This window comes from Penicillium odoratum, assembly GCF_028828045.1.
Source record: "Penicillium odoratum strain IBT 22623 chromosome Unknown utg000004l_segment0_segment0, whole genome shotgun sequence".
Lineage (NCBI taxonomy): Eukaryota > Fungi > Ascomycota > Eurotiomycetes > Eurotiales > Aspergillaceae > Penicillium > Penicillium odoratum.
Genome location: NW_026643146.1, coordinates 2,161,183 through 2,175,596, shown reverse-complemented (window position 1 = coordinate 2,175,596; position 14,414 = coordinate 2,161,183). Strand labels below are relative to the sequence as shown.

At 48.2% G+C, this 14,414-nt stretch overlaps 6 protein-coding genes across 6 annotated transcripts; 4 read left to right on the top strand and 2 right to left on the bottom strand.

The window, feature by feature from the left end:
• Window positions 1–198: 198 nt before the first annotated feature.
• On the top strand, window positions 199–2,815 carry N7520_005091 (putative microtubule binding protein HOOK3; the record flags this gene model as incomplete). Its single annotated transcript, XM_057139025.1, has 6 exons — window positions 199–1,574; window positions 1,621–1,678; window positions 1,737–1,977; window positions 2,028–2,410; window positions 2,467–2,562; window positions 2,630–2,815. The coding sequence occupies 6 exons, from the start codon at window positions 199–201 to the stop codon at window positions 2,813–2,815; spliced, it is 2,340 nt and encodes a 779-aa protein (XP_056997232.1).
• A 547-nt stretch (window positions 2,816–3,362) lies between these two features.
• On the bottom strand, window positions 3,363–4,734 carry hem13 (coproporphyrinogen oxidase; the record flags this gene model as incomplete). Its single annotated transcript, XM_057139024.1, has 2 exons — window positions 3,363–4,469; window positions 4,525–4,734. The coding sequence occupies 2 exons, from the start codon at window positions 4,732–4,734 to the stop codon at window positions 3,363–3,365; spliced, it is 1,317 nt and encodes a 438-aa protein (XP_056997231.1).
• A 1,377-nt stretch (window positions 4,735–6,111) lies between these two features.
• N7520_005089 (autophagy-related protein 8) lies at window positions 6,112–6,643 on the top strand (the record flags this gene model as incomplete). The annotated part of the gene is made up of 3 exons (XM_057139023.1): window positions 6,112–6,201; window positions 6,318–6,550; window positions 6,610–6,643. The coding sequence occupies 3 exons, from the start codon at window positions 6,112–6,114 to the stop codon at window positions 6,641–6,643; spliced, it is 357 nt and encodes a 118-aa protein (XP_056997230.1).
• A 590-nt stretch (window positions 6,644–7,233) lies between these two features.
• N7520_005088 (putative mitochondrial GTP/GDP transporter Ggc1) lies at window positions 7,234–8,515 on the top strand (the record flags this gene model as incomplete). Its single annotated transcript, XM_057139022.1, has 7 exons — window positions 7,234–7,318; window positions 7,369–7,406; window positions 7,461–7,502; window positions 7,570–7,683; window positions 7,756–7,889; window positions 7,952–8,129; window positions 8,180–8,515. The coding sequence occupies 7 exons, from the start codon at window positions 7,234–7,236 to the stop codon at window positions 8,513–8,515; spliced, it is 927 nt and encodes a 308-aa protein (XP_056997229.1).
• Window positions 8,516–8,905: 390 nt separating this feature from the next.
• On the top strand, window positions 8,906–9,205 carry N7520_005087 (uncharacterized protein; the record flags this gene model as incomplete). Its single annotated transcript, XM_057139021.1, has 2 exons — window positions 8,906–8,928; window positions 9,028–9,205. 2 exons carry the CDS (start codon window positions 8,906–8,908, stop codon window positions 9,203–9,205), a joined length of 201 nt encoding a protein of 66 aa, XP_056997228.1.
• A 639-nt stretch (window positions 9,206–9,844) lies between these two features.
• hsp70 (molecular chaperone Hsp70) lies at window positions 9,845–11,746 on the bottom strand (the record flags this gene model as incomplete). Its single annotated transcript, XM_057139020.1, has 1 exon — window positions 9,845–11,746. One exon carries the CDS (start codon window positions 11,744–11,746, stop codon window positions 9,845–9,847), a length of 1,902 nt encoding a protein of 633 aa, XP_056997227.1.
• Window positions 11,747–14,414: the final 2,668 nt, after the last annotated feature.

Sequence of the window (14,414 nt, the reverse complement as noted above, 5' to 3'; positions counted from 1 at the left end):
CTATGTATGGATTGCTACAGTAGAAGATCAAGCTAAAATTGGGGGGACGATCACCCCCGCTAGTGACTCGGCGCTCTTCGTGGCCCCCCGAACGCGCTCGCGTGGATCCGCAACTCTCCTCCCAACTCCCCTTCTGGTCCAAGGGGATTACAAATGCTACATTCGTTCCTTTAAGCGATTTGAGTGCCCTCATTCGACATGTCTGTGGAACACAACGTGACCAAGGTTCTGTTGGAATGGATCAACAGCTTCTCCCTGGGCAAAACACTTCGCGGCCCGGAGGAATTGACTGACGGAATAATCCTATGGGAGATCCTCCAAGATATCGATCCACAATACTTCCTCGACGAGATCCCCGAGCGCAACCCCGAAAACCACTGGGTGGTCAAATGGCAGAATTTAAAACATGTCCACAAGCTTCTATTGAGCTATATCCGACACCAGAATGACGACTCGCTGCCATCCGGCCTCGACCCTTCCCCAGACCTCGAAGCCATCGCGGAGAAAGCTTCTTCCAAAGAAACAAATAAGCTGCTGAAACTCCTGTTGATCGCAGCCATCAGCTCACCCAACGCGGAGACATATGTGCAGACGCTCCAGGGATTGACCACTTCCACCCAGGAGGGTCTCAAGGATATCATTGAGGAGGCACACAATGGCCAGTATGAGCCTATGCATGCGGCAGACGAACTCCGCGAGGATCTGGCGAAGCGAGATCACCCGGTAGATCTGGAGCTGCAATTCGAGGAGCGGGTCGGGAAAGTGCTTGCGGAGAATGATCGTCTATCACACGAGAAAAAGGAATTGGAGAAGGCACTGGAGGACCTACACAATCGATTGGCACGCTTACAGGAGAACAATGATACCCTTCAAAATCGACTGGCTTCCACCGAGGATCGTTTGGTAACCTTGAAGTCGGGGAAGGGCGATTTGGGGTTTAATGCCAAGGCATTGGAGAGCAAGACTCGACAACAGGATGATCTCATCGCATCTCAAGAGGCCAAGCTCACCGCCGCCCAAGATGAAGTTGATAGTCTCCGCATGACCGTCGAATCCTTGAAGGTCAAGAATCAAAGATATCAAAAGTTACAAGATGATTATGATGAGCTTCGCACAGACAGAGATCAGTTGGCACGCAAGGCGAATGCAGCTGAGAAATACCGCCAGAAGCTCCAAGCGAGCCAGGACTTTGAGAAGGAGAATCAGACCCTTAAGAACCAGATCAAAGATCTCCAGCAACAGCTGAAGGAGTCCGACTCGCAGCAACGTTGGACCTCAGAGCATGATGTGGAGCTGGAGGAATACCGCAAACTCCTTCCCCGCATTGAGCAGGAGTGCAATGAGATCCAAAATCTCAAAAAGCAGCTTGAATTCAACAACCACGCGCTCACTGAACGACTTGAAAGTGCCGATGAACAACATGAGAGAGACGATGCCTTGATCAGTGAACTGCGAGAACGCCTTCGAGAGTTGGAGGGCCTACCCGGCAGTCCTTCGCCAGGTTCTGAGACACCCAAGATGCAAGGCACACTGTCCAAAGACTTCGAATCCATGAGCCTAAAGGACTCTCAGATGTATGTACCTCTCTTCTGTGGGTTTTTCCCGGCTAACAAACCACAGTAAATCCGACAATGACGATTTGAAGCGAGACGTAGAATCAGTGAAGGCACCGTCTGCTGTAAGTTCCATGCTTCCTATGCTCATGCATAGGCAATCGTGTCGCTAACACCCGTCAGCCGGGATCGCATACAGAGGCCTTTTCCGAGAACTTTCACACATCTGTGCAACTCGCCCGCTCTAACTCCACGCAAAGGTATATTGGCCCAATATTCCGTTCTCAAATTATCGCTAACAACACACGAAGCGATGAATACTGGAAATTGTATGAAACATATACCGGCACATTGAAAAGACTTGCCGAGATCCAGGATAGTCTGGAAAACACCAAAAAGGACCTGTCTGGCGCACAGACCCAAAGTACGTTATGGTCACTTTCATATTTGGGTATACCACTAACAATAGCCAAGTCCGTTTGATCGACATGGAGAAAGCAGACATGTTACGTGCACTTGAAGAGCATAACTCTGCCGAGTTAGCCAAGCTTCGCGGCGACTGGGGTAATCTCACCCAGAATATACACCATCTAGAAGCGGAAGTGGATGCTAGCCAAACCTTGGTCCGTGAAGTCTGCGCTGAACGAGAGGAGCTACGCAAGATGCTCGATAATAAGCAAAACGAAATTAGCGTGGAAGACCAGGAGGTCATGAATGAGATGCAAATGCTGTTAGGTGAATTCGAGATCCATAACAGCGAGGGTGGTGAAATTCCTCAGAAATCAAGCTTCGAGCTGCTAAAACAGTGTGCCGGAGTATTGGAGAAAAATATTGAGCGTCTCGCTCAGCGTGCGGAGGTCAGTTTATATCCTGATCTTGGAGACATGCCATGCTAACCTATATTTGGGTATAGTATATCCAGCAGCAGAACGAACTCATCAAGTCACTTCGAGAAAGCATGAAAAACTATGAAGAGAATCTGGACGATGGCATCCCCAGAGAACGTGAAGTTAGTTCCTCCGAGCTTCCCCCTTCCCAGCATATTACATCATTCTAACCATGTTTGACCCCTGTAGATTGAACTCCAAAAAATCATTGATGATCAAGCCAGAGAGCTCAGCCTTGTGAGCTCGGCCTGGTACCATCTCCAAAGCCGATGGCAGAATAACAACATGACCATCTCACGCTATCGACAAGGGGCAAGTATGACGGACCCACGAGGCTGGCTGGCTAAGCAAAGAAGTGTGGTTGCTGGCCAATAGGTCTTTTTGGGTGCATATATCAGTCAAGTCAATTTCTTTTCTCTGTTGCGTTCATTAGAGGGTTTCTTTTATATCCCCTTAGACCCTCTTTCATACCTTTCAGTTGTATGATATGCTTTCCTGGCATATAGATTGCTATTTTCTCTTCCTTCACATATATTGGCGCTCATTAATTTTCCTTTCCTTTCTGTGGCTGATCCCTGCCGAGGGAGCTGGATCACAGTTTATCTGTATTTGGTACTGATCTTTTAGAAGCCTGTTCATGTTACACATTGACTACAATTTCTTCTCCTCTCTGTATCATGTGCGAATAGGTGGTTTTAAACCTGGATGTGATAGAAATTTTTAGCCTATAGGGCAAAGTGTCTCATGATGAAAAATGAGATTCAAATCTGAGAATTTTTGCACAGATGGTGAAGTAATGTACATGAAAAGAGGCGGCGTGTGCCTCTTAAGTAATAAGACAATACATAGTATAACACAATGATACATCAACGAGTATGACCCGATGATATGCAATGGCACCCGAATTAAGAGGTGGCGCCACTCATGCCCACTGCCGGGGGTGTCTCAAGACATCCATGATCTCTTTTTCACTGGCCTTATCCTCACCCAGCTCCTCTTCATCAACATGCATATTTTCGGTCCTTGTGCCCGAGACTGGATCCATGTAGGCCCAGCTGGCGGTGCGTGGGAGACTCATGAGGATACTTTCCACACGGGCGTTGGGAGTTCGCAAACCGAAGCTTGTTCCACGGTCATAGATCAGGTTGAATTCAACATAGCGACCACGGCGGAGCTGCTGCCATTGTTTCTGGGATGGGGTATAAGACATGTCCTTTCGACGTTCAATGATGGGCACATAGGATGGGAGGAAAGAAGCCAGACCGTCCGAGACGAAGGAAAATAGGGTCTCCTGTGGGTTGGAAGACGAGCTGGAAGAAGATTGGAGGAAGTTGGCATCAAGGTCATCGAAGAAGATACCGCCGACACCACGGCACTCGCCACGGTGGGGAATGTAGAAGTACTTGTCACACCATGCCTTGAATTTGGGGTAGTAGGTCGCATCATGGCGATCACAGGCATCCTTGATGGTCTTGTGGAAGTGCTGGGCATCCTCCGGGAAGAGGTAGGTCGGAGTCAGATCAGTGCCCCCGCCGAACCACCAGTTCTTGTCACCGCTGATAGGATTCTTCGGGTCCGAAGTCTCGAAGTAACGATAGTTCAGATGCACAGTAGGAGCCATGGGGTTGTGCGGGTGCAAGACAAGTGACAGGCCGGCAGCGAAGAAGCTGAGCGATTCCACATCGGCACCAACGAAGGACTTGTGATCGGCACGCATCTTCTCAACAGCGGGCCGGGGTAATTCACCATAGACAATCGAGACATTCACGCCCGCCTTCTCAAAGACATTTCCATCCTGTAGCACGCATGAAATACCACCGCCACCATTGGGGCGCGTCCAAACATCTTGCTTGAATTCCACGCCATCAATTTTGCTCAATTCCTCGACAATTTTCTGCTGGTGGTCCTTGATGAGCTTCTCCATTCGTAGGCGCATGGGCGAAGACTCGGTGATGGGGGATGAGTGCTTCAAGGCCTCGTCCAGCTCGACAATAGACGGGGAGTCAAGCTCGGTTATTTCTCCGGTGGCCTGTATTATACATATTAGCCCATGCCATTGCCCAACTACTGTTGAAGCTTCCTACCATGGAGTATATGAGTGCGCCAATAAAAGGCACACCAATGGCGAGCCGTAGGTAAGGACGCCAAACGGTGAATTGCTGTGGCGGCTTGGGATCCTGTCCCGAGGTATAACCGCGGATTGACCTTCCAGTGTTGCGACTGGGAGCACGAGCGTTTCGCGCCGAGAACTGGGTGAATGTCCTCCGCAGAGGCATGAATGACCGCGAGGCCATTTTCGCGACGGAGATCGTAGGGAGCGTACGTGAGAGGTTCAAGATGTTAAAGCTCAGGCGCACTGATGCAGCAGCTGTCCAGAGAAAGAGCTTTTGAGTTTAATTGTCAACAGAAGTGATTCGGTCCCCCAAACGTCTGATCATTTCAGGAAAAGGCAGGTCTCGACATCATGCCACGACCAATGATGAGTTTGCATGGTTTGCATGGATGAGATAATCGATGAGATGCGATCCGTGATTGGTTGGCTCTGTTCTGCACAGAGTTATTCTGCATGGATAAGTCGTGTCTAGATCCTTTTCAATAATAAATGAATGGAATATATACTTCTTTCTAATATTTCTAATATAAACTAACAATTAAAAGGCCTGTTCAAGTGGGCACTCAAGTGGTATGCCTGAGAAGATGTCTGTGGCGTGTTATACCATCGATGGAATGAATACGTGCTTCGTATGTTGTATTGTCAATAATACTACCTAGTACTACCCACCAAGGTACTAGTAAATTCTCTAGCTCTGCAGCCTAGAGACTTAGAGGATTTACTGTTGAGCTCTCTATGATTACTAGTAGATTCGTTCATCCCCGAAAGATAACCTGATATATTAGAAAGTGATATGTATAAAGCCGTGGCTTATAGGCTACATATACAGATGACTCAAAGTTGAAAGTAATAAGAGCACAAAATTGATGCATCCTGTTCCAAAGTAGCCTAGACCAAGGAGTAGTCATTTGGTGGATCACAAGTGGAGACGCTAAACCCATTGTTGGGGATTTCAGGTATTGGGGAAAAGAGGCTCTGGCTACAAGAAAGTCATACAACATTATATGTGAGTTCAGTTTGGCTGAAATATTCTTCTATATAACATGATCCTCTACCAATCTTTGCTTTGTAAGGTAAGTGACTAGCTTAAAATCCAGTATATACTATAGCTGCTGATGTAAATGCTTATCAGTGGAGAACCCGCATTTTGCCGTAAGTGTACCGAGGGTCTAGCAATGGCCAACGTGACTAACATTTGTTTTTAGGTATGGTTTGCCAAAGGAAATTAGAATATTGATTAATCTTTGGAAAAGTAATAAAAGTCCAGTAAAATGTGAATTTCCTTTGCAAGTGACCTTATCCCCGTGACTGTACAGTGACGCATGCCTCACCGCCTCACCGCCCCCGTGATACTGCTAACTAACGTCAGCGGGGAATCCCCCCCCCCCAGTTGCCTTTTGTCATCCTCACCCCTCTCTCCTCCATCTCTCTTGGTCCCTTCAACACCTTTCCCATCTCCGTGTCATCATACTGCTTCTATCACCACTTTGTTCCCTCGTTGGAATATACCTCTTTTCGCTCCACCTAGACCCCGCTTGGCTTATCAGCCTTATCAACTATGCGGTCCAAGTTCAAGGACGAGCACCCCTTTGAGAAGCGGAAGGCTGAGGCCGAGCGCATCCGCCAGAAGTACACCGATCGCATCCCAGTGAGTTATTTCCCCAAGTTTTCGCTGGGTTTCATCAAGATACCGGCTTTACCGGCCATCTCCTTGCCACACCCCCTTCTCCTCACCGCTTCTTCAACTAACAAGTCCAACCTTAGGTTATCTGCGAGAAGGTCGAGAAATCGGATATCGCTACCATCGACAAGAAAAAGTATCTTGTACCTGCCGATCTCACAGTGGGACAGTTCGTCTACGTGATCCGTAAGCGCATTAAGCTTTCCCCAGAGAAGGCGATCTTCATCTTCGTGGATGAGGTCCTTCCGCCCACCGCCGCTTTGATGAGCAGTATCTATGAAGAACACAAGGATGAGGATGGTTTCTTGTACATCACGTATGCTATCTTCCTTCCCGACATTTTCTTGATAATATTCTGACCTGATGTGTACCCAGATACTCCGGCGAGAACACCTTCGGTGACTTTTAGAGGTTGACGTACAATGGCTGTCATCTACTATCCTGCAAGATCTTGACTTTCCAATCCGAAATGTAACAGATTCAAAAGCCAAGAGCTACGCATGATATAAGCAGGTGGAAATCGTTCAACTTTGGGGATTTCTTTTTTTTTCTTTTTACGGACATGCGGCGTTCATGTGGTGTTATGCACATCTTGTTTTTTTTTTCTTTTCTGCTTTCAATTTCTTGCTAGGCACTTGCCCATTGCTAGCCTTTTTAACAATGAAATCAAATCGAAATCATTACTTGATGCTTCCTTGATGGACGTTTCCGATAAGTTGAAAGAGGAAGTCAAAACACATCGGCATTGTGAGATATATAGATATAGAACAATTTGATCATAAAGTGAAGAGTCGGTGAAGAGAATTATTCTGCTGTTAGATTGTTAGATTGTTAGTGTTATATGTGATGGATCTAAAGTAAGAAAACGGTTCGACCCGTTGGCTCCGACTCCGGACCCTAATTGGGATTAGCGCCAACTCGTGCTCAGATAAAATTTACAGGCACATGTTCCTGACGCATTTGCCCGGTATCTCTCAACCCCCCAAAATTTCCTGCAAAATGTCTCCCGCTCTCGCTCACGGTGCTGGCGCCGCCTCTCAGGATGTCAAGAAGGAGTCTACCCTCGCTCGCGTCCTTGGTTCCGGTACGAAAGCCTGTCATTTACGAGATCCCCCAATGCTGACTTGTCCGTAGGCTCTGCTGGTATCGCCGAGTTGGCTGTCTTCCACCCTGTACGGCCAATTTACTTCGCAATTGAATTCAATTTCAATACTGACATTCTTTAGGTCGACACCACCGCGAAGCGATTGATGAGCAACCAGACTCGGGTAAGACGAGACTCCAAATCGCAGAACGTCTTGCGCCATGACCATTGCTAATCCAATTATCGCTTAGATCACCACCGCCAACGAGTTTAAGAAGGTTGTCTTCAAGGAATATGCCGATGCCTCCGCTGGTCGCAAATTTACCTCGCTCTTCCCCGGTTTGGGCTACGCCGCGGGTTACAAGGTTGGTGATTCTTGGGAGATTTGAAAAAACCCCTGGATTGGTCTAACAGTGGACTGATTATCTCGACAACAGGTTCTCCAGCGTATCTACAAGTACGGTGGTCAGCCGTTCGCTCGTGACTACTTGGCTAAGCACTACGGTAACGAGTTCGACAATGCCTTCGGAAAGGGCAACGGAAAGGCCATTATGCATGCCACTGCTGGCAGGTGAGATACCCTGCCCGAGTTACTCAACTCAATCAACGATAGTTGCTGATCTTTTGGACTAGTTTGGTCGGTATTGGAGAGATCGTCCTGCTTCCTCTGGACGTCCTGAAGATTAAGCGTCAGACAAACCCCGAGTCCTTCCGTGGCCGTGGTCTCTTCAAGATTATTTCCGATGAGGGTATGGGTCTTTACCGGGGTGCCGGCTGGACTGCCGCCCGTAACGCCCCTGGTTCTTTCGCCGTAAGTGACTCCCACCCTGAGAGAAGGATACACTCGCTGACACATACTAGCTCTTCGGTGGATCTGCTTTCGCCAAGGAATACATTTACGGTCTGACCGACTACAACAAGGCTACTTGGGGCCAGAACTTCGTCGCCTCCGTGGCCGGTGCCAGCGCCTCGCTGGTCGTCTCGGCTCCCCTCGATGTCATCAAGACCCGTATCCAGAACCGCAACTTCGACAACCCCGAGTCTGGATTCCGCATTGTGTCAAACATGCTCAAGAACGAGGGGTACCTGAGTCTGTTCAAGGGCTTGACCCCCAAGCTGCTGATGACTGGTCCCAAGTTGGTTTTCAGCTTCTGGCTGGCACAGACTTTGATTCCTGCTTTTGGTCAGGTTGTATAGTGGTCAGATACATAAGGAGTTTGTTTATAGCCCTGGCGTTCTTCGACAAATCCCCCCTTCTCGGAATATCTTCTCTTTTCTTTTCTTTTCCGGTCTTTCGGGCTTTCTCGGCTCTTCTAGGGACTTGTGTATTTTTCACCCTCATATACTACATGATTTATTTTCTTCCGATTGGGTTTAGAGCGATAGTCAAAGAAGAAAAAACGAAAGAGCTTATTTCGGTTCCGCCTGAATCTCTCACCTTCGTAACTAATGGACATTGACTGTCAAATGTTGTCTAATGGATCTCCGATCTGGATAAAATCACGTGATCTCATCGAGTCTCCGAACGTTTCCCCGATGCTTCATCCAGCTCCACCTCAATCCCACGCATCAGACCAGAATCTTACCATGCCTGCCTACCTCCTCTCTCGGTAAGTGATCACACCCACGTTACAATCAATGTTCCACAATCCAATAGCCTGCGAACCCCGTTTGTCGAGTTCTACTCACCGTTCCTTTCTTGATAACAGAGTCGGCGACCCCATCTTCGCCCTTACAATGGGCGTTGCCGCTGTCATGTCCCGAATTCGCCGCGACCAGATCGAACAGAACCCCTCAAGAGCTTCAGAAATCGGATACGGAACTGTCGTGCAGCTCGGACAGCAACGGTTGCAGCGGTGGTGGAATGGCGACTACCAGGATCTATAAAGGCACTCTGCGAGAGATCTGCTCTGATTATGAATCTTGGTGTTTGAATGGAGACACTGCACACATACTGCCCACTATCCATTTCGCATATGATGGGTCTGGGAGTTGGGGTTTATGATTGCTATCTGGAATGGACTATGCTTCCATGTATATTATGATTCGGTGAGCTTTCTGTGATTGATTACATCGATTGTAGCACTAATGTATTTAATCAGTCGTATTATTTTATGTATTATATACAAAATCCCAGTTGAAAGTAAATACTCCAAATTGCTAGGATTTATCTACCAATCGCAACTATCGTGTTAGTTTGCAAAATCGATTTCTTTAAAACAAGCTAAAATTTATAATAAAGCAGACAGGGAAATAATCAATTGATCATGAGCGCTTGAAGCTCGAGCTTGAACAAATAACTCAGAAAGCGAAGAAGTACAACTAACGACTACAGGAAAGTGATTTAATTAAAAATTTTGAATTCGCTAGGACTTTTCTTTTCCCAGCAGAGATAACTATGTATCTATGCAATCATTCGCAAAAAGGAAAACTCGATATCCCATAAGGTCGTAAAAGAATAAAAGGAAATAAGAAAATGAAGCCAAGAAGAAAGCATCATGAAGTTAAGAGACTAGAACGATACGCTTAGTCAAGCTCCTCGGGCTTCTCCTCAACATCATCGGGCTGGCGGGCACCACCGGCACCGGGGGCACCGGCAGCACCACCGTAGGCAGCGGAGATGATGGGGTTGGCAACGCCCTCAAGCTCCTTCTGCTGGGACTCGTACTCGTCCTTCTCAGCAGTCTGGTTGCTGTCGAGCCAGCTGATGACCTCGGAGATCTTGTCCTCGACGGTCTTCTTGTCCTCCTCAGAGATCTGGAGCTTGCCCTCGGACAGGGTGTTCTTGAGGGAGTAGGCGTAGGACTCAAGACCGTTCTTGGCCTGGATACGTCCAGCCTCGGCCTCATCCTCGGCCTTGTACTTCTCGGCCTCAGAGAGCATGCGCTCGATCTCCTCCTTGGACAGACGACCTTTGTCGTTGGTGATGGTGATCTGGTGAGACTTGCCGGTACCCTTCTCAACAGCGGAGACGTTCATGATTCCGTTGGCGTCAAGGTCAAAGGTGACCTCAATCTGGGGAACACCACGGGGAGCAGGGGGGATACCAGTCAGCTCGAACTTGCCGAGCAGGTTGTTGTCCTTGGTGCGAGCACGCTCACCCTCGAAGACCTGGATCAGGACACCGGGCTGGTTGTCGGAGTAGGTGGAGAAGGTCTCGGACTTCTTGGTGGGGATGGTGGTGTTGCGCTTAATCAGGGCGGTCATGACACCACCAGCGGTCTCAATACCGAGGGACAGAGGGGCAACATCGAGCAGCAGGATCTCGTTGGTGGACTTGGAGGAAGTGTCACCAGACAGAATAGCGGCCTGGACGGCGGCACCGTAGGCAACGGCCTCATCGGGGTTGATGGACTTGTTGGGTTCCTTGTTGAAGAAGTCGGAGACAAGCTTCTGGATCTTGGGGATACGAGTGGAACCACCGACGAGAACGATCTCGTGGACGGAGGACTTGTCGATCTTGGCGTCACGGATGACACGCTCAACGGGCTCCATGGTGGAGCGGAAGAGGTCCTGGCACAGCTCCTCGAAGCGGGCACGGGTGATGGAGGTGTAGAAGTCAATACCCTCGAAGAGAGAGTCGATCTCGATGGAGGTCTGGGCAGCGGAAGAGAGGGTACGCTTGGCACGCTCGCAAGCAGTGCGGAGACGACGGAGAGCACGGGCGTTGGTGGTCAGGTCCTTCTTGTGCTTGCGCTTGAACTCGTTGACGAAGTGGTTGACGAGACGGTTGTCGAAGTCCTCACCACCAAGGTGAGTGTCACCAGCAGTGGACTTGACCTCGAAAATACCCTCCTCAATGGTCAGGAGAGACACATCGAAGGTACCACCGCCAAGATCGAAGATGAGGACGTTGCGCTCACCCTCCTGCTTCTTGTCAAGACCGTAGGCAATGGCAGCAGCGGTGGGCTCGTTGATGATACGGAGGACGTTAAGACCGGCAATGAGACCGGCGTCCTTAGTGGCCTGACGCTGAGAGTCGTTGAAGTAGGCAGGGACAGTGATGACAGCGTTGTTAACGGTACCACCGAGGTAAGCCTCAGCGGTCTCACGCATCTTGGTGAGGATCATGGAGGAGACCTCCTCGGGGGTGAACTGCTTGGCCTCACCCTTGAACTCGATCTCAATGACGGGCTTGGTGGCCTTCTCGACGATCTTGAAGGGCCAGTGCTTCATATCAGCCTGAACCTCGGCGTCGGCAAAACGACGACCGATGAGACGCTTGGCATCGAAAACGGTGTTGTGGGGGTTCATAGCAACTTGGTTCTTGGCGGCATCACCGATGAGACGCTCGGTGTCGGTGAAGGCAACGAAGGAGGGAGTGGTGCGGTTACCCTGGTCGTTGGCAATGATTTCAATGCGGTCATCACGGAACACACCCACACAGGAGTAGGTGGTACCCAAATCGATACCGACAGCGGGGGCCATTGTGAATGTGTGTGTATGAGTCGTAAAGGAAATTCGTGGAAGTGACTCGGGGTAGTGTACAGAAGAAGAAGTGGGAGGATTAAAAGGGGGGTATTTAAGTTTGTGATAAGAAAAAAAAAAAAGAAAGAGACTGAGAGCAGCGAAATCCTGCTATATAGTGAGCGGTGAATTGCTCAGAAGCTTCTAGCAGAGATGTTTCGATCGATTTCCATAAGTTTCCATCCCCTTCTTTCTATGCCCCAGCAACCAATTCCACTTACCTGGCGGGTTCCAGATGGGCCCAGTGGATTCTAGCTTTGTTCTACCAGTTACAAGTATCTTCCTAACCATTCTTTAGGCTTCAATTCCTGCATATTGGACGCCTATCAATGTTGTCATGGAAGTATAAGTTTTTTTCTTTTTTTCGATGGCGGGGCAGAAAGTATGATGTAATCGTGAGCTTTGTCTGTGCTCAAGTTTCAGTTTTGCCTTTTCTTTCCGGTATGAAGAAGGTACGTCACAGCTTCTCACAAAACATTTAAGTGGAGTATTGTGGTATCTGTATTGTCACATATCAAAGGCGTCATGATGAATTCATGTGAATCCACAATTGAGTCAGAGATCACAACAATTCAACTTTGGGTTTCCATCGACACCTCAGGCAGAAAAGGAAGCTAGAAGCTAGAAGCTAGAAGCTAGAAAATGGAAAATTCCAGACCTTTGACACCTGAAGGCTAAGGTGTCCATATTGCATGATTCATGACATCTGATAGATCGTCTACGCCACTACTATCCAGTAATCTACATGGAATTTATTTCATTTGTCATCTGTTCATTGCTTAAAATCAGGTTTGGGAAAAGCGCCGAGGTCGATATGCTTTTCTCATTCTGCTCTAAGTAAATGTAAATCATATCTGAGGATCACTTCGAAATGTAAGCCCTCGTTCTTCCATATATTCAATGGGTTGGACAAACCCTGGAATGCTTCCGTGGTTGAATACTTGATTGGTATGGAAAGGTCGCATTGGTCTTCAGCTTTACCTATTCTAATCTTAAACAAAGGATTGTTGCTTTTACCCCAGTTCCTTCTTCCTAATCCATACACATTCTTAGTTTTGCTGATGCTTACCTCTTCGGAACTGATTTATTCCTTTGCCCAACATGCCTCTCCTGGGATCATTAGAATGGCATCAGGCTCCATGAGAGGACCCTGCTTCTATCGATGTTACGAGCAACCAAGTGGAGCTTTCTGAATCAAAGGCCATCAAGATCGTCCCATCTGACGAGGACAAAACTAAGTACAGGCTGACACAGCCACCATTGAGCAAGAGAGCCACAATAATCCTGATATCGCTGCTTTGCCTCTGCCAGGGCAATATTCAACCTGACCTATACCCCAATTGTATTAGCGGAACTCTGGAGTGCACCAAGTATGAATCCGGCCGTCGCGATTTCCTTCATGTGGGCGATTGTCTGGGTGGGACACTCCTACGCTGATCTCCAACACTAAAAGTTATGACCCCTGACTACCACTTGAACGGGACAGCATATCCGCATAACTTTCCAATCTACATGGGGCTACACGATGTAAGGGCGACCCGGTTTAGCTAGGCCAGTTTACCAGCAGCAATCACTTGGATGGCGACCTTTGGCCATGTTCAAATAATGGACAGTCTAAAGAATAAATCTTATTGAAACTCACAAGGCCGCTAGATCGTCATCGGAAAACGGGATTCACCACCAGTATTAGGACCACCTCAATATCATTCAGAGACAATACAAGGAGATACCACGGCGGTGGTACATCGCTCTTTTTCTGACAGTAATTGTCATCATCGTAACCATTATTGTGTCCGCAAATCCATTCATCCAAATCGTCACCGTGTTCGTGGCTCTTGCTTGCAGTACGTTCTATGTTATTCCGTTCAGTTGGTTTTACTCGATTTCCAATTGTTGGGTTCAGATCGGGTCGTTTGATGCGCTGGTTTACGGCTATTTCGTTCATACCTCAGCCGGTTCTAGCCACTCTATGTAGAGCAGCCAAATATTTCACTCAGGTAACACTAGGGGTATGTTGTATGCAGTCCTCGGTCTCAAGAGAGTGTTCGCTGAAGCCGAAATTCACCCCTGCCTTGGAGCTTTCGCATCGGAGCTGCCGTGCCGCCCACTCTATTTATATTAAACAGTTTCTTCCCCAAATGGCGAGTTGGTCTTTGGAACGTTGGACTTTTTTTGCTGGCCTTGCTACCTTCTATGGAACTATCAGTACAGGTAACACATCCGCCATCATTGGGGGACATCATGATGTACTGGGCATATTGGCACCATTTTGAATTATGGAAGTGGTACAATTATGTGGTTTTTTTAACGTTTGATGCAGGATTTGACCTAAACTTGTTGCTTATTTTCTTATTTTTCAGAGCGGGCAAGCACATCTCGATGCCAAACTGGTGAGGTAAATAACAAGCAACCAGTTGCACGATACTTTGCTTTGACTCAGGGTTAGAAAGAAGGAATCAACCAAACTCAAAACCCTCAGCCATGACTAGTGAGCTTGGGGCCAAAACCCGTGAGATGAGAATCAGTCCGTGAATCCGTGACCAAACCTTAGACAAATCCCAGTGGATGCCTCAGGGCACGGCCTGTCACGGGGTCCCCACCAAGTTGAACGAATCATATCACGGGATCT